Genomic DNA, 22,771 nt, shown 5'->3' on the forward strand with positions numbered 1-22,771 from the left:
GGATGCAGGGGAGGTGTTAAAAGGGGAATCTAATTTCGTTTACACACACGCCATCCTAACTGAAGGTTAGGTCTTCTGTTCTGGGAGTGCAAGAGTGAACGACGGAGAAAAGGGGGCTGGGGGAAAACAGGACGCGCGGGAGAGGGCGAGCCAGGCACCAGCTAGACCGTGTCGGGGTTGGCACGCATAGCTCCATGTATCACAGACACGCAGGAGGAGAGCCCAGATGACAGACGGATGCACGACGCACAGACACACATACAGCACCAGAAAGAACACACAAACCCGCAGACACGCCACACAGCTCCACAGACGTCGGGCCGACCCGGGGACACACTCGCGCGCGCACACAGTTGCGGCCCCGGGCCACACGCACACCTCGCACAGGCACGCGCGCTGGGCCCTCAGCGGCCGGCTGGGAGAAGGTGGCCGCGCTCACCTGGCGTGTTTATTTGCTAATTTATCAATGAACGGTTGTACCCGACACCTCTTGCCTCCGGGTGCCGGGGCCGCAGCATTTGTCCTCTTCTCGGGACATTCACCGGACCAGCATCGGGGTTCCTCCGACGCAGCGGGGGGGGGTGGTGGAGGGGACTACAAATTAGGGGGTCTCGAGGTGTCCGAAAGGAAGGCTGCGGCGTCAGCTGCCCGGCGCACGGGGAGAGGGGGAACTTCGGGGTCCTGTAGGGTAAGAGACGTATGGGGGGGGGAGGGAAGGGACCCTGGCCTCCGAGGTTTGAGGATGTCCAGATCCGGGATGGAGGACCCCCCGGCTAGGAGAGATTGGGAGTGGCAAATGAGAGGACTGAGGGGTTCCGGGAGATAGGAGCCAGCGGGGTCCCGCGGGATAGGAGCTGGAGACCCTAAGCACAGGTTTAGGGGCCTTTGGCGCCTCTCAGTCGAGGGGCAGTCCGCCTGAGACCTCAGCTGCTGGGGCGGCGGCCCACGCGGGACTGCCTGGGATGCGGGAAGGGGGCCGGGGCCCGACAGGCAGGAAAAGAGGGAGGGAAGTAGCCTAGCAGCCAAGCGGGCACCGTGCGAGCGCACACCGTGTGTGTGTGTGTGTGTGTGTGTGTGTGTGTGTGTGTGTGTGTGTCTCATCTCGTCCGTCTGTAGGGGTGTGTGTGTGTGTGTGTGTGTGTGTCTCATCTCGTCCGTCTGTAGGTGCCGGGCTCAGCGAGACGCCGGCGAGAAGGAAGAGGAGGCGAGAGGTGAACTGAGTTTGATCCTGCGGCGGCTACAAGTGGGTCCGGGGCGGGCGGCGGGCTGCGGGCTGCGGGCGGCCTGGGCGGGGCTGGAGGCCGGCGGGCGCTCACACGCTCCGGCCGCCGGCCTCTCACCACGCCTCCGGCTTCGAGAGCGCGGCGGAGGTGGGGGTGGGGGTGGGAGTGGGGGGTGCTGGCGGAGCGCCCACGGCGCAGCCTCCCGGCTCTATATAAACACACGCATCGCCTGGCTCTCAGAGGCACAAATTCACATTGAGAGAAGCTTTTAAAACCATCAGCCCTGAAATCCTGCCTCCTGCTTTTTCCCTTCTTTCATTCCTTTTGCCTTCCTTTCTCCCCACCCCCCCCTTTCTTCTCCCAGCAGCAACTCCTGAGCCGAGAGACTGCGTCCCGGGACGGACTGCCTTTTCTTAATTGATACAATAGCCCAGCTCGGGTTTTCACCTCCTCCCCCAACCCCACCCCGCCTCACCCCTCCCGCCAGCCGCCGCCGCCGCCGCCCCAGCGCCCGCCCGGGGCTCTGTCGCCGGCTGCGTCCCGTCCGGGCCGCGGTCCGCCGGCTCCGCACCCGCGCCCGCCGCGCCGCCTCGCCCGCCGCGCCCGCCTCGGGGGTGCAGCGGCGGCTCTGGGGCTCCGGCGCGCCGCCCAGGGCAGCCCAGGGGCGCTGAGCTCGGCCTCTCCACTCGCCTCAGCCGGGGAGCCTTCCCTCTCGCACCCAAAGTTTCTGGGTTCGTTGGAATTTGGGGATTCAGGATTTTTTTCTTTTTTTTTTTAACCTAGGAATTTGAGGGGAAAACTTTTGACAAATCGATCGCACTTTCTCTCCGCTAGTTCTCTGTCCCCACCTCTCCCCCCCGCCCACCCCGAGCAGGGGAAGGGGCTTACGAGAGAGGCTCCCGCTGGACAAAGTTTTCCAAAGTTTTCCGAGTGTGATGGTTGCGGGGAGAGCTAATCCACCAGCTTGATTCACGGCTTCGTCTCATCACCCCTCCAGCAGCCCCTAAGTCCGCTATAAGGGAACAAACAAACAAACAAACAAACAAAGTTACACTCCGAGTCGCCTCGTGTCTCCTCTCTCTCTTCTTTTAGGCGATTTCCCCCCACTGTCTCCGCTCCCTTCGCAGCCTCCACTTCCCTTCGCTCCTTGCTCCTTTTCTGTTTCGGCCGGAGGTGCCAGGACCCCCGGCGGCAGCCTCCCCTCCCCCGCCGCTCCCGTCCCTTCTCGTCTGGCCCTCCCCTCCCCCGCCGCGGCCAGCACAGCCAATCCCCCGAGCGGCCGCCAACATGCTCTTTGAAGGCTTGGAGCTGGTGTCGGCGCTGGCCACCCTCGCCGCGTGCCTGGTGTCGGTGACGCTGCTGCTGGCCGTGTCGCAGCAGCTGTGGCAGCTGCGCTGGGCTGCCACCCGCGACAAAAGCTGCAAGCTGCCCATCCCTAAGGGCTCCATGGGCTTCCCGCTCATCGGAGAGACCGGCCACTGGCTGCTACAGGTAAGGGCGCTCTAGCTCCGTTGCTCTCCAGGGTCCGCTAGCGGCGAGCACCAGGCGGATGGAGCCGCGGGCCGGCCAGGGGGCGCCGGGAGCCTGAAGGCACGGGTCCCCGCCCCGCCCCTTCCCTCCTCTCTGCCTGAGCCGCCCGGGCTTCCCCTGCCCGCCTGCGGAGTGGTTCCGAGCCCGCTGGCGCCGGGCGCGCAGGTTCAAGGGGCTGGTAAGAGAGGTTCCCGAATCCGAGAGGGCTCCCAAGACCGACTTTTTCCAGTCGCGAGCGACTCAACAGGGGTGCATCGAGCGTCCTGGGGGCTCCCCGCGCAGCGCGAGCCGGAGGGGGCATCCAGTCGTGAGCCGCTTTCGCCTCCCCTTCGCGCTCCAGGCCCCAGTCACCGTCGACTTCCCGGGCTTTGGCGGTGTCACTGGGACCCGAAAACTGAGTCAGGGAAAGAAAGAGTGGGCCAGTGGCAGCCAGGATTGCCCCTTTAAGACCCGGGCTGTGTTCCCGCCGCGTCACCGGCCACGCCAGGTACTATAGCCCCGTTCTACGGTCTGAGAAAGTGTGTGTGTTTTGTGGTGGGGGAGGAAGGAGGTAACCCAAGGAAAATGAGAAGCCTGAGACCCGAGGTTTCTCGGCTTTCGGAGAAAAGGGTCTATTTACTTACTGGGTGGGGACAGTTTAGCAGGGGAGAGTAACTTGGGAGAGGTGTGTGTGAGACCCATAGAGTGCGTTTGTGTCTGTTGTGAGACGCCACACAACCCGCACTGCTGGTGATAATGGGGGTGGGCGCGTCGGGGACCGGACCCAGGTAGGTAATGGGGAGATTAACCTGGAATTAACACCCTCAAGTGCTAGATAATCGCTTTTGCAATTCGATACACAGCAGGTTTTTCTTTGGGGGGGGGTCCTCTGGGTTAACCGCGGAAGGTGTGTTGTGTGGGCGTGTGTACGCGTGTTTGTCCGGCAGATGCTGTTAGGAGTTAGCAGAAGGTAGGCTGTACTGAAGCAGACAGCCTCGGCACGGGAAAGCGGAGGCGGGAGGTGAACGCAGAGACCTGTGAGTTTAGAAGTGCGAAAGCTTGGCTTGAAATTAACAGACGCGTGTAATCCGCGTGCACACACACATACACCCTGCGGAGCCCCGCCCCGCGCCAATTGACAGCAGAGCTGGGGCGGGAGGGGCACGCGAGGTTCCTCTGCCCTGCGGTTTTCCCAAGTCCCGGTATCAGCCCATCTCTTTGGGGGCCTGTTCGTGCAACCAGGTGGGGTTCACTTCAACCAATGGGACCTCCCCCCGCCCCGCTGCCGTAAAGAAATCCCCAGAGCCTCTCCCGTGCCAACACACTTAAAGGGTTAACTGCAGCGGTGGTCTAGGCTTTTGGCCGAGAATTTAGGAAATAAAATATATTCACAGGGGCGTCGGCCCCCGCCGTATTAGAGCCAATTTGCAGAATTCGCGGTCTGTCACCGCCCCCCCTTCCTCACCGCCCCCACCCCACCCCCGCCACCAACGTCCCCTGACCGTTTCTCCGAATCCCACAAGGGCCTCTGGGGCTCCGCGTCCGACCCGCACGTAAGATGGGGAGGGGGAAGCAGGCCTACGCCACCCAATCCGTTCGCCCCCGGGGCCCTTGACTCTGAGGTGAGAAGGAAATGGGAGATGCGTGTAGAGAAGCACTGAAGGGGTTAATGGGAGCCCTCTGAATCCCAGCTTTATTTTTTCGGAGTCATTTATCAGATTTTACGGGGGGACCTCCAAGGGCTCTCCGTTTCCACCGTGCGCCATCTAAACAGAGCCCAGGGCTAAAAATACAACATTTTTGTATAAATTGGACTCGCGGCTCGAGCGGCCGCCCCTATGAAAGTCCTCTTTGTGAAGACCGTGGAAACGGCGGACAAATAACTCTTTATTAATGCCACAAAAAACGCACTTTAATTATAGTTAGGCAGATCAGAGGCGGGGGAGGGGGTGCCGCGGGAGAAAGGCGGCGGCGACCTCGGAAAATTCACAACCCAACTTTTGTGTCGAAAGAAAAGAAAAACAGAGGAAGCGCAGGAGAGGAGAGTCAGACGTAGTGAGAGAGACCGGTACAGCAGACCGAGGGAGGGAACCCCGCTCTCTGCCCCCTTTTGTCGCACCTCCACCCTCGCCTTGATTTCTCTTAAAGGGGTAGACGCCGTCTAGAACCGCGGCAGGGTGGCGGGAGTTCTCCCCGACCCGCCAACCTGGGAGTGGGGCGGTGTCCCCCGCGACCCAGGCCCCCTCCTGGAGGCGCGGGCGCTCCGAGCTCGCTCCCTGTCGCGCGCCCGGGCCGGAGGCACACGTGGAAAAGTGATTAGGGCTCCGGGTTCTGCAGAGTCACTTTTCGGCAGGGCTGGGGTGTGTACACATCTAACTGGCGAATGCTTTTCCGTGGAAGAAGGGAAAGTGAGGAGGGGGACCAACCCGGGAAAAGAGGAAGCGGAGTGTCCCTTCGGGGAGTGCATGACCCCACAGGTCTGGAGCCGGCATCCGCACGTCTGCAGGCGGGCAGGCGGGACGGCCTGACAGGTGGCGCCCCTCCCCTTCTCACCGGCTGTTGCCCTGGCCGGAGAAAGGTTAATGCAGGGTGGGGTGGCGAGCTACTTCGTCAAAGGTGCGCGGGACGCCCCTGCTCCCGCCCTTCGGAGGTCCCCTCTGTTTCCTGTACCCGCGTGGGGCCGACACAGCCAGCTCCTCCGAGTGCCGGGCCCGGGCCGGGGCCTGGCTCCGCTCTGCTCGCGCTGCCGCCACCGGGGATCCGGTTACCTGAGACGGCGGCCCCGCCCAGCCCTACCCCGCCCCTCGGGAAGCGCCTTCCTCTGCTCTCGCGTCCCAAACTCCAGGGCGACGACGAAAAGTCCTCCTCAGTTATTTCCAGGGCATATTGCATTAGGAAAATCGCGGCTCCCGGCCCATGACTCTACCCTGCGGAGCCCTCAGAGGGCCGCCGTGTCCCTTCGTGGCCCACATCAGCGAACGGAGGAAACCCCAACCCCCATCTGTAGTGATTGCCTCCGGGCACCGACCGCTCGCCGCTATAAATAATCTTTGGCCTGCGGCCACCCCGCGGGGTCTCGCCAGCCCGTGGCCGGGAGCCTGGAAATATTTATTCCGAGAGTCTCCCGAGCGCGAGGCGGGGGAAGGGGGAGGCGGAGGTTCTAGCTTCTGGTCCCGCAGTCCAGGATATCTTTTCCCTCCCGCAAGTCATTACTAAAAAACAACCTCCCGGGGGGTTGCCCTGGGCCTCTCGCCCCCTTCCTTTATTGATTATCCTCTAGGCCCCAGTTCTTATGCATGCTGTGAAAAATAAAACCTACGTGCGTGCATGCGTGTGTGTGTGTGTGGGGGGGTAGGGGACTGGTGCCCCGGGTGGGATCCTCCGCCCCTCCCCCGCGGGCCCTCGAGGCTGGGCCTCCCAGGTGTCCCATCTGGAGATGTGGGCCCTGAGAAAGTTTTTGCGTGGCACCCGCAGGGTTCTGGCTTCCAGTCGTCGCGGAGGGAGAAGTATGGCAACGTGTTCAAGACGCACTTGCTCGGGCGGCCGCTGATCCGCGTGACGGGCGCGGAGAATGTACGCAAGATCCTCATGGGCGAGCACCACCTCGTGAGCACCGAGTGGCCACGTAGCACACGCATGCTGCTGGGCCCGAACACGGTGGCCAACTCCATCGGCGATATCCACCGCAACAAGCGCAAGGTAAGAACTCTAGGCCAAGAGCCCCGCACCCGTGCTCTGATCCTCTTCTCTCGTGCACCTCCCTCGGGGTAAGGAGTTCTCGGAGACTCGGGGACGTCCCTACCAGAATCCGCGCCCCCATTTGCACACCATGTGGGAGGATCCCGAAGCTCCCTGCTTAGACGGCTGCGATCCCAGATCCAGGGCCTGTACAGGCCTCTTGCGGGTCTGCCCTCTTGGTAAGCCACCAAGCCGTGCGCACTACCAGGCCCAACGGGCGGCTAATTGGGGGTTGGTTTGGACAACTTGAACATGCGGCGACAGGGGCGTCCAACGCCTGTCATCGTCGTATTCCACAAACCTGGAAAAAAGAGAGGGCGGACGGTGGCCAGCGCTCCTCCTTTTCGTCCCCTGGAATTCCGAGGACTGTTAACGGATCGTTCTAAAATCACACCTAGCTTCTCGGCCACAGGTTGCTTAAGGGCGGCGCGGGCAGGCGCGGGGGCTGGGGGCACCTTGTGGGCAGCGGTTGCTGGGCCTTGCCTGGAAGGGATGAGATGAAATTTGGGCCACTGCGCGCACCGGTCTGGACGGAGGGGGAAGGGCGAGGGGTGGGAGAACTTCGGCGAGCCGAGGCGCGGCGGGGGATCAAAGCGCACCTACCCCCTCCCATAAAGAGGAAGAGAAAGTGGGTGTTTATCTTGTGGATTTCCCGAGCGCCTGGAAGAGGCGCGGAGGAGGCGAGCCAGCGCGCAAGGGGCAAGCCTCCCCGCCCCCTCCCAGGGCAGCGCCGCCGCTGCGGCTCAGAGCGCGGGCGGCACGTGCTGTTTGAACTGCAGTAACCCGAAAGCTGAGCCGCCGGCGGGCGGGGCGCCGGCCCGCCGGCTTAAAGCGGCCGCGACTGGGGTGCGGGGGTGGGGAGGGGCAGCGCTGCACGACCTCCCCTCCCTTCACTTTTTCCATTGGGTCAGAGGACTCACCCGGTTTGAAACCTAAAGGAAAGGGAGAGGCAGCCTCTGATCTCCGGGAATAGTGGCAGAGCCTGGGAGACAGGAGAGGGCCGTGGTGGGGCAGACCCCTCCTCCGGACGTCTGTGTGTGAACAGAGGAGTTCATCCTGTAGAATCTGTCGTCTTCCGAACTGCCTGCGAAGAGTAGTTCTCCGTAACAGATAAAAGGAGGAAAAATCAGAGGGGACTGGTCAGCACGTACACCACCCCGCCCCCCCGCTAAAGCACGTATTTCAGGGGCTGGGAAAGGGGCTCTTGAAGTGGTCTTCCCATCTGCTTCACTAGAGCAGGAAGCAGCTAACAGAGCCCGGGGGCAGATGGGAGGGTTCTTGGGAGTGGCTGGGAGGGGGCCCGTAGGCTCAAGAATGGGGGCTCATCAAATATGCCGAACACTCCTTTTTTTCTTCGTCTTTGTGACTCCACCAAAAGCGTATTTCAAAGAGTTAGGAGAGAGCCTGAGCCTCAGAAACCCAGCTCCAAAGAATGTGGCTGCTTCCTCATTTTATCTTTCTAAAGACTTTGACAAGAAAGCAATTACTGTCCCTTTCTCACAGAAGAGGAGCCCGAGGCTTGGAGAGATTGAGGGACTTGAACCAGGTCGAGAAAGGAAGCAAAGGCAGGGCAGGGCCTGCAACACGGGCATCCAAGGGAAGAGTTGTTTCTAGCCAGCAAGTAGAGCCCTCCTCAGCCCTGCCCACCTGGGGCTGCCAGAAGCTGAGGGTCAGGGTGGAGGTGGGGAGGGAGTGCTGGCGGGAAGAAGGCTTGGTCAGGACCTGGGGGTGCAGAGGGCTTTGGGGAGAGGCTGTTGCCCTGCAGTTCCCTGCACCCTCTGCCTGACTTGGCTTTGGGCCTCCAGGTGGGGAAGGCCCTCCTGGAAAGCTCCAAGGTTTTGGCTTACATCGTCCATTTGGGAGGAAGGAGGGGGGTGCAGATGAATGCTGCTGGAGGAATACACCGGGGAGGAAGCTGGAGTGAGGGACAGGGTGAGGGGGTGGGACCTGGGTGGGGCCAGAAAGGAGGACCACAGATGAGGCATAGTCTCTCGCTTTCAGGCACCCTTGCCCTCTAGCACCTTGCGGATAAGGGAGCAGCCAGAAACCAGCTCATCCTGACAGAGGCTTGGGAACCCAAAGCAGGGTTTCTGTGTGCTAGTTGTGTGCTCGCTATGTGGCATGTGTGTGGGTCCTGTGTTAAATGGGCAGATGAAAACATCCTTCCCCCGCCAAATCTCTAATTGATGTTCCATAAACTTAAGTTTACTGAGTTAAGTAGCAGGCCTTAGATTAGATACAAGCATAGAAGCTGGAAACTTTGTCCTTGCCCTTAAGAAGTAGAATCTAGCTGGAGGGATGAGAAGAGAGTACTCAGAGGCACACAGGTTGGTCCTGGAGAGAATGGCCAGTCTGCTGGACCCAATGCCCAGTGCACCCAACTTGGCCAGGGTGGGGACTGCCCTGTGCCACTCACACTGTCTTAGCCAGCCCACGCTGCAAGCAGGGACCTGGCTGGAGAGTAGGCTGCTGGGCCAGGCCCAGCCTGGTTAGGATGTACTCGCAGGAAGTGGGGGCCAGGTGTGCTGAGGCCCTGCTGGCGGGAAGCTAGGACCGTCACTATTTCCACTGGGGCTGCTACCCCACCCCTTCTCTGGAGGTCTGACCAGGTGTGCTGGGAAAGGGGTTCCTCACAGCCATCACTGCAGTCCAGGTGTTTGTCCAGGCTGCCCTGGTGGTCTAGGGCCAAGAGGGAGGGGTAGGGTTGCCAGGGAGAACGTCCAGAATACCTTGCCCAATCTAACAGAATCCTCTCTGGAAGCCAGGCCTGTGTCCCTGTAGCTGCGACCTCAGATTCTGTCCCTCGTCCTTTGTTACCCCTTCCCTACCTGGGGCCAGGAGGTCTCTGGTTCATGGGGGAGGGACTGCATCTCTCTTTGTATGCAAAGAAGCTGGGAATTGCCCTGGAAGCGTGGATGGAGTCTCATAGGGAAGATGGGGCGGGAGGGTTACCAGAGAAGGGGGTGGCTGTCATGGGTAGTTCTGGAAGCGTCCAGTGCCCAACCCCACACACCAGGGTCAGACATTTCCTCTTTTCCTCTGGAGATAGGGCTGGGCCTCTGTGCACCAAAGGGCCAGCATCTGCGGGGCATTTCAGGCAGTGGCCTTGAGATTCTGTCAGAGAACTTGGAGTGCATCCCAAGGATGAACTTGGCTTTGGAACTCTGGACTGGAGAGACCCTAGGAGTGGTCTTCTTGCCCCTCCTCCCCTGACCCCTGGCTTCAGGGACTTCTGTGCCCGTGGCTGAGGTGGGGGAACAGCTCCAGACGTTTTGGGGATAGGAATGAAGAAGCCTGACCTGCCCACCCACCGATCCTCACTAACTTGGCCTTTGGGCCCCGCCCTGGCTCGGGGAGGAGCTCAGGCTCAGGGTTACTGCACTCGCCTCAGACATCCTCTGTAGGCTTGGGTTTATGTCGGGGTGGAGAGGCCAGGAGGTGCCTCAGCAGGAGGGCAGAGCCAAGAGGGCCCATGGTCGTGGGGTCCTGGGGGAGGCCGGCTCAGACTGGCTCCAGGTGGCCTTTGAACCACTGCACAGCCTCTGGCTTCAAAGTCATGTCTGCCAGGCTCAGCTCAGGGCAGAAGTTTCCACCTGTGTGGGATGGGAAGGCGGTGGCGTGGCCAGGCAGCCCTGCTACTGGGAGCTCTGTCCCCACCCCCTGGCAGAGGCACGGAGCCTTTGTGCTGCCAGCGGAGGTCCTTCACCAAAAATTACTGTAGCACCAGGGGCTGCTGAGGGGGCAGGTGGCAGGAGCGGATGTCTCTGAAGGTCAGTGGGGGAGGGTGCCCACGGCCAGCCACCAGGGCGCCTGGGAGTGGGCTCCTCCCTCTGCGTGCCCTTGTGTCAGGCAGGGGTGAGTGGTGTGGGCCCTCCCTTTCACCCCCCTCCGTGTCCTTTTCCCAGGGCAGGGTGGGGTCCAAGGCTGTGATGCTGCGATGCTCGCTCTCCCAGCCTTGGGAGACAGTTGTGGCCTTGGCGGGAAGTGGGGAGGCTTGGCTGGGGTCTGCTCTGGCCCTGACCCCTCTAAGCCAGTAGTATCTGTTCCAGGTTCCTGGGGCTGAAGGGCAGGGCGGGTGTGCCTCCAGGGGCTGACAGAGTAGCCGAAACAGCTGGCCTTACCCTCAGAATAGATTTGGGCCCTAGAGGAGCGTCCCCTTCTAGCTCTTAGATACATCAAGAGCCCCCAGGACTGGTAGAGCGTGGCTCAGCGGGGTTTGGATTGGTGGGAGGCAGGGTGTTCAGGGACCCTGGTGAGTGTGGCCAGTTGTGCCCCAGACTGTGACCTTGGGAAAGCCCTTCCTTCTTTGGGCCTCAGCTTTCTCAGGGGTTTTTTCTATGGTTGGAGGAGGGATAGGAGGGTCTGGACAGAACTCAGAGCCTGGCAGGTATGTGCCAAGTGCTTCTCTCCCCTCAGCCACAATGTGGACAGTCAGAGCTGGACTCGAGTTGGGGACAGATACTCTGCCCACAGATTCTGGGGACCCAGAAGGGGCATACCCAGGCTGGGGGATCTGGCCAGCCTCTCCCAGTCAGAGGGGCTGAGTGGGGACTGGCTCGGGAGGCAGCCAGGGTGGAGTGGAGGTCCAGTGGAAATGCCAGGCAGCTGAGGGATGACGTCCCTTCTTGTCCTCCCCCTACTTGAGCATAAAGTACGCACCTTGGCCTTACCCCTGCGCTGTTCGGACAGCTGCCTCGGTGGCTGTCCGCCCTCTGTTATTCTTTCCACTCCGCAGGCCGCGGCCCTGGTGGCTTGGCGGGGTGGCCTGCCTAGGCCCCCACCCTCCCGGGCAGCTGCCTCCATTCCTCCCAGTCTGAGTCACTGGACCGGGGGGTGGGTCCCCTCTCTGGCTCTTCCTGCTTCTGAGGCTGCCCATCCTTCTCTCCATCCATCCACAGCCGCCAGTTGAGAAGGGGAGGTTATCGGGCTGAGCGGGTCCGCGTGCAGGGTCATGGGGCTCCAGTGAGCGACTCCCCTCCCAGGGGCGCTGGCTAAGAGGCAGGAGTGGGGAGGGAGGCCTGGGGGTGTGGGGGAGACATTTGTAGGAACAATTATACGGAATTTGAGCCTTGACGAGCCCCCTGGTGGTTCCCCCGACCCTGGGTATGGATTCAGCTTTTATTACAGGGAGAGCGAGAACCCAGGATGTGGGCTCTTGGGCCAACTGCATTGTTGGGAAAACCCATAGAGGTTGGGGGAGGGCTTCCAAGCACATCCTTCAAGGCCAGAGCCCGTCCTGCTCGGGGTATGTGCCTGGAGTTCCCAGGTCTCCCGTGCACTTCCGCCCTGCTCTCCCCAGTGCCAACCCTCGTGGGATGTCCATACCTGCTTCTCCCTGTGCAGGGCTCTGCCCGAGCCAGGCTGGTTCCCGGTGACCTTTGTCCAGCATTCTTGGCTCACTTGTGGGAATTCCAAGGGAAGCCCCAGAGGGAAACAAAGCAGCCCTGGCTCCTGCTGCAACTGCGGTCAGGCCGTGGGCTCTGGGGCCTCTGGGAACCCTTCCCCTCTTCACGATGAGCTGCTCTGCCGGTGCCTTCCCCTGTGCCCAAGTCCCAACCCTGATCGCCCCCACGTGCCCAGGCCTTCCTGTGCCCTGGGCAGCACCTCCGCCTCCTCCTGGCCTTTGTGGTGGGCGGTGGTTTCTGGGCTGCCCTGGCTTTGGGAAGTGCCCACGTTGTTAACCCTGGGCACGGTCCCAGGGATGAGGCCCTGGAGTTTCCCGGCGCCTGGGAGGCTCTGATGCCTGTGGAACAGCTGGGCGGGAGGCAGGAGCATGGACTTGGTGACCACTGAGCAAAGCCCCTTGAACCTGGAGTGCCCGCAATCTGCCTTTGCTCGGCTTCTCATTTGGGTAGTTTCTCCACCTCTGGGGGCCTCTGAGGAGAATCATGGGACAGCCAGGAGGAAAGGGACCCCAGAGCATCCAGTTAGACTCCTTTCTGGGTCAAGATAAGAGCCCTGGTCGTGGCTGAAATTCTTTCAGAAGCCCCACCCCGGGGGGCCTGCAGGTGCAGGCTTCCTGCGGTCATTTCAGCTCCTGACCTTGCTCAGGGCCCCTTCCCACCTAGAGGTCAGGTGTGGACCCCCTGCCCTTGGAGTCACTCTGCCCAGTCCCAGGTCCCCTTGGGTCCTTCCTGCTCTCCGTGGCCCCCAAGGCTGGAGAAGGAGCGATTCAGCCGGCCATCGCTAGAGGGCGCAGGGAATGTAACCTTTGGGACAGACGGGGCAAGGCTTGTCCCTGGGTCCTGTCTGGCCACTCCTCGGGGTGCAGTGGGGTCCCTCAGAGCTCCCCCTTTGGTAACCCTGGGATGGCCCTTCCTGAGCCACCGTAGCCCATACGAGGTGTGTGAGTGGGGGCCCGGCAGACACTTACACCAGGTGACGGATGCCGTGCCGGATTCTGGGCTTCTCTGAGGGGAGAGCGTCTACTTAGGGACACACGGATACTGGTGTTCGTGCGATCTGTGCATTGAAAGGGACCACAGAGATCCCCTGGTTCAACCTTACCAATTCACAGATGAGGAAACCATGAGGCCGCAAGGTGACGTGGCCGTGATCCCACAGTAAGCTGGTGGATGATCTGGGAATAAAACTCAGGTTTCTGGGTGCCCAGCCTGCCTTTTCCCACCACCCACTGCATCTTGGGAGCCTGGCTGGCTTTGACTTCGGCTGGTCCTGGTCGGCATGGGCCTCTGCTTGATTCCCCCTCCACATGCCCACCTTTGGGCCCAGGTGTCCTGTGTGCTGGGGGCCCTGGCCAGCCCCTGCTACGTTCCCTCCAGGGCAGTGCCCTTGACTCTGCCCTAGGTTGGCTGGCTCTGGCCAGACGTGGCCCCCCTGCCCCTGCCTGCCCTACCTCCAGCCTCCCCACCAACACTTGGCAGCCACAGTTACCAGCCTGCATCCCTCAGGAGCCTGCTTGGCTCCCACGGAGCACTTACTGCTCCTTCTGTGGGCTCTTTGCTGTTCATAAGGGCCCCTAGCAGGCCAGTGATGGGCTCTGGGGCAGGGCCCCACTCCTACCCGTAAAACTCCTAGACCAAGAGTGGAACCTGGCATCCTAAGGACACTAGGGTCCAGGGGGGCGGGGCTGAGGCAGAGGGCACCCTGGCGGGAGGTGGCCCTGGAAACTCCCCGGGCCCTCACAGCTGAGCAAGGTGTGAGTGACCTGGCCAGGCCTGGGCTGCCCCTGGCCACCTCCCCTCATCCTTCTACATTTCAGCTGTCCCTTAGCAGCAGGAGCAGCCCCAGACAGTGCTAGCTTTTCTGCCCCTCACCGGCCTCCTTCTCTCCCTCCCTCTGCCCACCGGGAATTTCAGAATGAAAGTGCTATTGTGAACGCCTGGCTGGGCCACTGAAGGGCCAGCACTGTTATTTCTGCAAACCAGCCCTCCCATTAGCCATGCAGGGCTGAGGCCAGGAAAATGTTACCTTTTCCTCCTTGAGCTGACTGCAGGGGAAATTCTCACATTTACAGTTTGTGCGGTGGTTGTGTTTGGGGGCAGGAGGGGAGGGTGGGCGCGTGTGTGTGGTTTGCGTGGGGTTGATGGGGTGCGGCTAGAGGAGTACTTGTCTCCTTCCTCTGCGCTGCCCGCCCCCCCCACCCTCGCCTTCCCCGGTGAACTTTCCCTTGGCCCCGGTGGGGGTACCCCCTTCTGCTCTGGACTCTGGGGGTCGGGGCTAGACATTGTTGGTTGCCCGTGTGACCCACCGGCCAACAGTAAATAAACTAACATCTTACCCTGTGCCGTACACCCCGGGCAGCAGCGTGAAACTAGGCGCAGGGGCATCTGGGTGAGGAGGGGGCAGGGAGGCTGAGGAACTTGCTCAGGAATCAGGAGGACTGCAAGCAAGGGAGGTGGAAACAGGGACTCACTGGCTACTTAAAATGGACCGGGAAGATGCGGGAAATTAAAAGGCCTTCTGTTTGGCTTTCTGATCTTTTGAGGTGGGAAGTCTTGCCCCCATCCCCGTGCCTCCAGACCCGGCCACACTGAAGACATTTGGATGGCACAGTTAACAAACCCCCTACGATCTCTGCCCAGTAGGTATTTCCCAGGGAGTGAGAGCAGTCTTGGGTCTCAGGAAGTCCTGCTTGCAGTCTAGCCTTGGACTCTCTTGCTCTCCCATCAGTGGAGGAAAAGAGCCACTTACTGCTTTCCACCTCTTCCTCGTCCAGTCCGTTCACCTGTGTTCCGTTCCTCCTGGGCATGTCTGCCCCGTGGCCTGGGCGTCCGGGAATGGCCCCTGCAGTGGAGGGGCCGCCTCCCCTCCAGCCCTGCCCAGCGGCCTCTTGTGTTGCCCCCCACTCTGGTATGGCCACATCGCCTGCAGACCTGTTGGCAGCTGGACTGCCCAGTCCCCGGGCTTTGCCATTATTTGGAGCACATGGTTTTCTGGGGTTTCAGAAAGGAATGCCAGCTCAGGTCCCCCTGTGAGTGATGTTGAATGTCCCGACTTTGTGAACTGTGTTTTAATCCCGTCCTTCCCCTGCCTCCGCTCCACGATGTGGGCAGTAGGAGGGGGGCTCAGAGTAGAGGAGCCAACAGAGGGACTGTGTCTGGAGACGGCAAGGTTTGGGCTTGGTCAGGGTAAGGACCTGGAGTGTTCCCTGATCACGGTCGTGGGAACGGTGCTTCAGCTGGGCCGAGCGGGCAGGCCAGAGTCCATCTGACCCTCTGCCTTCCAGGTCTTCTCCAAGATCTTCAGCCACGAGGCCCTGGAGAGCTACCTGCCCAAGATCCAGCTGGTGATCCAGGACACACTGCGCGCCTGGAGCAGCCACCCCGAGGCCATCAACGTGTACCAGGAGGCGCAGAAGCTCACCTTCCGCATGGCCATCCGAGTGCTGCTGGGCTTCAGCATCCCCGAGGAGGACCTCGGCCACCTCTTCGAGGTCTACCAGCAGTTCGTGGAGAACGTCTTCTCCCTGCCTGTCGACTTGCCCTTTAGTGGCTACCGGCGGGTGAGCACCCAGGGCCTGGGAGGAGAGGAGACGGGCATCCGTGAGGCCACCCTGAGGGAGGGGCAGCTGACTGCTAAGATGGTCACTGGTCACACACACAGAGGGGAGCCTTCACCCAGGGTCACTGCTGCTTAGATGGGAACTCTCAGAAGAGTCCCCACCCTGCCCTGCTCGGCCTTGGGAGGAGGCCCTCAGGGACCCTGCCCTTCCCCTTGGGTAACCAGATGGCCTCCTCCCCGCCTCAGGGCATTCAGGCACGACAGACCCTACAGAAGGGCCTGGAAAAGGCTATCCGGGAGAAGCTGCAGTGCACGCAGGGCAAGGACTACTCAGATGCCCTGGACATCCTCATCGAGAGCAGCAAGGAGCACGGGGAGGAGATGACCATGCAGGAACTGAAGGTGGGGCGCCCCTCCCCACCCGCTCAGGCAGCACACACGCCTGCGCCCCAGCTCCGTGCTGGGGCTGCTCAGGGTGGGAGCACCCACACGGACGGGGCCTCCCCTGCCCTCCCCATGGCTTGCTCTGCACCCAGTCCTGGTGGTGAGTGGTCCTCACAGCAGCTGGGCCCCGCTGTCTCCATCCCACCCACAGTCCCATCTACCATGTTGGAAAAGATACCGAAAACTGGTTCTTAGTAACCCTGAACAGACACGGCGTCCGCGGCGTCGTTGACCCCCTCACTCTCCCCAGCCAGCCCCCCACCCCGGTATTCACTATTTCAGTGCATTTCGTGGTCACAGTAGCCCTAGGAGGTCACCTAGGGGAATGCGGGCCCAGAAGGAGAAGCCACTTGCAGGAGGGCAGCCTCAGCCCTTGGGGAAGAGCAGCCTTTTCAAGTGGGTGGCACTTGACACTCTCCCGGCCTGCCTGGCACTGGCGGTGCCCAGTTGGGCTGCTGGCCCCAAGACTGTCCACACTGGGCTCCAGGAAGGGCTTCCTGCCTGCCCTGTCTTAGGGTGGGTGTTCCACCCGAGGAGGGAGCATTAGTTCGTCCTCGTCTAGACTCTGCCACTCACGTGCTTGCCAGGCGCCTGTGGACACTTCACTGCCGACTGCTCTGTCCCTACTGTCTCTGCTTCCCTGTATTCTAGCCCCAGTTTTTTTTTTCCTCATGAGCCAGGAAGGAGCCCCAAAGACTTTCCCATTTCATAAGAAGTTTTGTGACTTGTAGGTGGTGGCATGGCAAGTAAAGGACCTGTTCTTTCACTCCCCTCTCTGGGCTCAGCATTTGTAAAATGCAGGGCTTGGAACAAGATAACTTGGTGGGGCCTTTCTGTGGGGCCACTGCTCCCCAGAGGACCCTGGAGGGGCTCTAAGTCTTCTGGGGACCACCTTCCCTCAGCCTTCTCATTGCAGTTCCATCCCAGGTCCTTGTGGGTATGACCCCAGACTGCTTTCCCAACCCCTCAGCTCTCCTGACCACCTACCAGATGTCCTCCTGCGGAGGGAGGAAGGAGCTGGGGCTACCAGTCTGGAGGCCCAGGTTGAGACCCTGCACCTCACCCCCACTCGCCCGCACAGTGCCCGCTCCTTGGGATTTGCTCTCTTTCTGCTGTGAGCTCACTGCACTCATTAGGGCTGCTGAGGCCGGCCCTGGAATTCGGCAGTGAGTGAGAAGCAGCCCTTCCCCAAGGGACTTTTAGGCTCGTGCTTCTGCCCAGCCAGGGGACTGGACCCGTGACCTCTGTCCATCGTGGCCCAAATGGCTCAGCAACGTGAGGCTCAGAGGAAGCAGCAGGGCCCAGCTAGATAACCCTGGGGCCTGGGGGTGACACCGGCAGAGAGGGGCTGCCCCCAGGCTGGGGCCACCAAGCCGAACCCAGGTTGCAAGCGGTGCCTCTTTGCTTCTGCAGGACGGGACGCTGGAGCTCATCTTCGCCGCCTACGCCACCACCGCCAGCGCCAGCACCTCGCTCATCATGCAGCTGCTGAAGCATCCGGCCGTGCTGGAGAAGCTGCGGGAGGAGCTGCGGGCCCAGGGCATCCTGCACAGTGGCGGCTGCCCCTGCGAGGGCACGCTGCGCCTCAGCACGCTCAGTGGGCTGCACTACCTGGACTGCGTCATCAAGGAGGTCATGCGCCTGTTCACGCCCGTCTCCGGGGGCTACCGCACTGTGCTGCAGACCTTCGAGCTCGACGTGAGGCTGGGCCCGTGAACTGTGGCGTGGGGGGTTGGCCGACGGGAAAGACCAGCTCCCTGTGGGGTGCCTCAGCCTCATGGGGAGACGGTGCTCGCTTTCGGGGAGCTTTCAAGCTGACGGGAGGGACCCAGCAGGGACCTTGCCCCAGATGCTGGGTCAGATGCAGCCCAGCTGGGTGTGCTGTGAAGCTGCATGGGGACATCTATAAGTAGATGGACTGACATGCCAAAAGGGGAGGCTGGCCAGGCCCCCGGGGACCGCAGTGGGGTGCCTCCAGGAACCTCTGGGTGGGGGCTGGCAGGCAGAAGGTCCTGGGTCCTCTCAGACCTCCTCTGGTTCTCACCACTGCATCCCACCCCTGCCCCCGCCTTGCCTCCAGGGTTTTCAGATCCCCAAAGGCTGGAGTGTCATGTACAGCATCCGGGACACACATGACACAGCGCCCGTGTTCAAGGACGTGAACGTCTTCGACCCTGATCGCTTCGGTCAGGCGCGGAGCGAGGACAAGGATGGCCGCTTCCATTACCTCCCTTTCGGTGGCGGTGTCCGGACCTGCCTGGGCAAGCACCTGGCCAAGCTGTTCCTGAAGGTGCTGGCGGTGGAGCTAGCCAGCACGAGCCGCTTCGAGCTGGCCACCCGGACCTTCCCCCGCATCACCTTGGTCCCCGTCCTGCACCCTGTGGATGGCCTCAGTGTCAAGTTCTTTGGCCTGGACTCCAACCAGAACAAGATCCTGCCAGAGACGGAGGCCATGCTGAGCGCCACGGTCTAGGGCGCCAGGCCTCGGGGCGGGAGGCGATGGAAAGGTAGAAACCTGTGTGTGGGAGTGGGCTGGAGCCCGGGGAAGAGGAAGGGCCCCCCAGGCCTTGCCCGCCCCTCTTCCCCTCCCTGGCAAACCTGCCCCAAGGCAAAAGGGCTCTCCGGGGTCGGGCGCTCCCCCTGGCCCCTGCTTCTCTCTAGTCTCTCCAGTCCCCAACAGCTTAGCTCCCCCGGGAAAGGGCCTGGCCCCCCCCCGCCTCGCATGCCCATCACAGTGTTAGATGTCGGCTGTGCTGCAGCCTTTGCTTGTGATGTTCTGAACTGGTCTCTCCCCTCCCTTTTCTTTCGGACTCTTTTCGTGTGAGGTCAGGTGGTTGACATGGGGGGAGGGAGGAAAAGAGGTGCCCCCTCTGGCCCTCTCTTCAGCACCCCCTCCCCTCCTGCCTCGGCTCAGATGGGACGAGTGCCCCTCCCGGTGTGGCCACCAGTGCCCGCGGGGAACAGCATCCTGGGTAATAGAACACCAGTCCCCCTTGGCAGGGCGGGGCCAGGCTGTAACCAGCCTGGAGGCCCACCCCTTGCCGTTTTGGACATTTGAAATTACCTATTGCTGCTACTTTTTCTCTCTTCTGACCTTAGGGCAAAGGAGCCCCAGGCCCTGTCCTCCCAGCATCCTCCCTGGTGGCCCTGGGCACGTGCACTGACACCCGCACCTTTCTGCCAGGCGGCCTGGAGCCCGCCCTGCTCCCTGTTACACATACACCCAAGGCCCTCGGCTCATGGATGGCCTGCCCCACCCCCATATTTATTCACTAATATAACCGAATCTTGGTGTCACTGGGACTGGAACAAGTGTCTCCTCCGTCCCCTGGCCTCCATCCCAGCTGTCCCTGGCAGGACTTCTGCAAGTGACCCAGCCACCACCCCCCAGCCCCCCACCGGCCTAGGGTCGAGCAGCTCCCCCAGGCGCCAGACCTTCTGTGGGTTCAACCTCAGAGCCTCACTCCCGAGGTGAAATCCAGCACCTCTGCCTTTGTCCCCTGGTGGGGATGGAGAAACGGCCCACCGCCTCCCTCCTCGCTCTGTCAGAAACCTTGATCACCGGGGATTCGGAGGCCGCTGCCGTGTCCCACTCGGTCACTCTTCACCCCACTGCCCCCCACTCTGCCTAGTGAGTATAGGGAAGGATACGGGTTCTTTCTTCTGATGGGGAGCCAGGGCCTCCGTCTTCCCTCTTTCAACCCTCACCCTTTGCCTTTGCCCTTGGAAAGGTGTCCTTGAAGTCCCTCCCCCCTCTATGCCACTGTCTGCTTAGCCCAGCTCAGGGGTGCGGAGACCAGGTGAAAGCAAGGGGAGGTGAGTGCAGACGCAGCCCTTCCTCAGCGCCGACTCAGGCCCTCTGCTTGGTCTTGAGGCAGCTGAGGAGGGCGCTGCAGCGAGAGCTGAGGAGGGTACGTGTGATTCGTCAGAAGTGATTTGGTTGAAAGCCGGCTGGTCAGGGGATGAAAGAAGAGCAGCTCCTGCCGCTGGCATTTTGAGTGTTGGCAATTAGGGATGCCTCCCGGGGATGGTTTGGGGCCTTTGGTGAGTCTCTAAGTGATTGTGTCTGTTTTCAAGTTTTTCTTTGCTTTTCGTGTTTCTCTGTTGGCTTTTGATGTTATAAAAGCAGTGAATCCGCTTTAGGAGAAAATAAAAAACACACAGAAGAAGAATGCGGGACGTGGATTCCCCGGTTGCCTCTCCGTAGCAGTGGCCCGTGTGAGCAGCTCAGTGGCACCCCCAGTGGTGTTCAGTGGGCAGGCGGCAGCCCCCGGCGCCCGCCCCCATGCACACCTGCCTTGTGGCGGGCTTTACAGGAATGGCTCGTGCCTGCGGACTGTTCTGTCTCCCCCATTCTCAAGTCTTTCATTTGGTTCCTACCTTTTCACTGTTAAAAGGCAAGTGCGGCACAGACGTTATTGGCAAAAGTTGACATTAATAAAATGAGTAATATCTCTCAATCTCCCCCACCCCACCGCCCCATTCTGAAAAACAGGCAAAAATGTGCAAAGGCTCATCAAAGCTTGAAAACAGCTGCACGGTGCACCAGAATCTGTTACCTACAAAAAAGCCCGGTGTCTGGAAGGTTCATGCTCCTCTCAGCTGACCCAGCTTGCCCTGAACCAAATGTCTTTGACTAAATATCGAGGATTGCAGTAAGGCAGCTTCAGACAGGAAGCCTGCCAGGCCTGGCCCCGGCGAGGGGCAGGGAGCTGGAAGGCTGCGGGAGACCTCAGTGGCCTTTGGTTTGGGTGACCAGCCTGGGAGGGGCAGAGAAGGCAAGGCCGTGGGGATCCCTGTGAGGGAGGGAAGAAGGATCATTTGCCCCGCTGGGTCTCAAAGGCAATAAAAAGGGAACTGAAGAAAGCTCTTGACTGGCTGACAGGAGGGTTCCAATGTTGAGACTCACCCATGTCTCCTCTTTACATCCATCCGTGTCTGTGTGCTAGCGTGTAGGTTTTATAGAGGTAGCATCAGATGGGTGATGTGTTCTCACTTAACCATTCCTACTATTGTAACTTGACATGAAAAAGACAAAACCCCACAAAACTCTTCCCGCCATGGGCTTGCAGATTGAAGCACTTTCAATGTTGGGCGTTGGCATTTGTGTTCTGGTCACCATCCTGACCCTGCCCAGATCGCTATAATATAATTTTATACACAAAACTTGTTTTTTCATAAATGTTATAATTTTGTGTCTGTCTTTATAAACTATTATAAGTACTATTTTTGTTATAATTCAAAATAGATATTTAGTATAAAGTTTTTGCTGTTAAATATTTGTTATTTAGTAAAATATGAAGTTTTTCCTCTATTGTAAACATGGTCCAAAATGTTAATATGTTTTTATCACAGTTGTTTTAATATTGAAAAAGCACTTGTGTGTTTTGTTTTGATATGAAACTGGTGCCGTGTGAGTGTTTTTGCTGTCGTGGTTTTAATCTGTATATAATATTCCATGTTGCATATTAAAAAAAGTTGTGCATTTTGTGATTTTGGAAATACTCAATGTGGCTCTTTTATAGGCTTCTATAATAAACCTTGAGGACTCACCCTCGTTTGGCTCTCTGGTCTCTGCCTTCCCAGCTCCCTGAAAGGATCCTCCCGTCCACCCACCTTCCCTTCAACAACACCCAGTCCCACCTGTCAGGCAGGAAGTTCTTCCCTGCAGTGTTTGCCCTGAGGGGCCAGCCCCCATTCCCTGCATGAAAGCACACAGAGGTCCCGTGACTGTATCCTGTGGGCGGTAGGTTCCCTGGGGAGGGGAGGATGGACCTGGAGGGCCACTGTCCCCAGAGACCTGTTGCAGCATGGGGGCAGCTGGGGGCCGCGTCCCTGGCCATGTGGCCGGGCCTGGCTGGGCCAGGTCCTGGACGTGGCAACCAGAGCACTGCAGAGTCCATCTTGTTCACACGAGTGAGGACGCGGATGTCCACAGCCACGTGGCACACATGAGCCACGAGAGCAGAATCCAGTTCTCCCGACTCCTGGCCTCATGCACCGTGAGGCACTTCTCAGAGCCTGTTTCATGGGTGCTGCAGGAGCAAATGGATTCTGGGATCGAATCAGTCTGGGGAAGGGCTTAAACAGCGCTGGGCAGATTCCTTCACTGCGGGACTGCTCAGGACCTTGAGCCTGGGGTTGGGCGTGCTGAGGGACTGAACAGTGTAGAGCTCAGAGTTTGCAGGGCTCCCCGAGCCCACTTGACGATGGAAACCATGTCCTCTGCCCATTCTCACACTCTGTGAAAAGCTGCTCTGCCGCCTGACTGTCCCGGAAGCCCATAGGTGACCCAGCGAAGGGCGTCGTCCACTGCCAGACAAGGAACGTCCAGGGCGGTCCCCAGAACCTAGGGTGGGGAAGGAGGGCAGTGAGTGGCAGAGCCGTGGCTCCTGGAGCTGCACCAGGAACTGGGGGGTCCGGCCCTGGCAAGGGGAAGGCCTCACAATGCCCAGGCCAGTCCCAGCCCCTGTCTTACCAGGTCCCCTCCCCAAGCCCCCACTGAGCCAGCCTGAAAAAGCCCATTTTGTGGCTCCGGTGTTTCTTTTTGATACACTGTCAGACCCAGCCTCGACCCAGATACATCCCAGACCACAGGGCCTCTCTCAGAGAGCCTGGCACTCAGAGGGGCATCACCACCATCTCCTGAACAGTGCCACCGGGTGGTCTGCTCAACCTGTCCTTTTCCCTGTGCCATCTTTCTGTCCCACCTGACCCTCCCCAGCGCAGGTCTCCGCTCCCCGAGCCTTAATCTCCACCCTGGGGAGGGGAGAGCAAGATGATCTCCTGTTTTGCATCAGATGAAACAGAGTCTCAGCATAGCAGGGACCTTCTCACAGTCACACGGAAGCAGAGGCTGGTCCTGGGCCAGAACGGGGGCCACCTGGCCTGCA

At 60.4% G+C, this 22,771-nt stretch overlaps 1 protein-coding gene across 2 annotated transcripts; it reads left to right on the plus strand.

Annotated features, from left to right (window-relative positions):
- The first annotated feature begins 1,116 nt into the window (after positions 1 to 1,116).
- On the plus strand, positions 1,117 to 21,430 carry CYP26B1 (cytochrome P450 family 26 subfamily B member 1). 2 transcript variants are annotated; one of them, XM_060309161.1, is made up of 7 exons: positions 1,117 to 1,243; positions 2,316 to 2,714; positions 6,207 to 6,431; positions 15,160 to 15,435; positions 15,681 to 15,836; positions 17,292 to 17,576; positions 17,959 to 21,430. In XM_060309161.1, exons 2-7 carry the CDS (start codon positions 2,511 to 2,513, stop codon positions 18,349 to 18,351), a joined length of 1,539 nt encoding a protein of 512 aa, XP_060165144.1. In that variant the 5' UTR covers positions 1,117 to 1,243; positions 2,316 to 2,510; the 3' UTR covers positions 18,352 to 21,430. The 2 variants fall into 2 exon arrangements, with proteins under 2 accessions (XP_060165144.1, XP_060165145.1); XM_060309162.1 differs by lacking the exons at positions 1,117 to 1,243; positions 2,316 to 2,714 and adding an exon at positions 2,847 to 3,240.
- Positions 21,431 to 22,771: the final 1,341 nt, after the last annotated feature.

Source organism: Globicephala melas, chromosome 12 (genome assembly GCF_963455315.2).
Source record: "Globicephala melas chromosome 12, mGloMel1.2, whole genome shotgun sequence".
NCBI lineage: Eukaryota > Metazoa > Chordata > Mammalia > Artiodactyla > Delphinidae > Globicephala > Globicephala melas.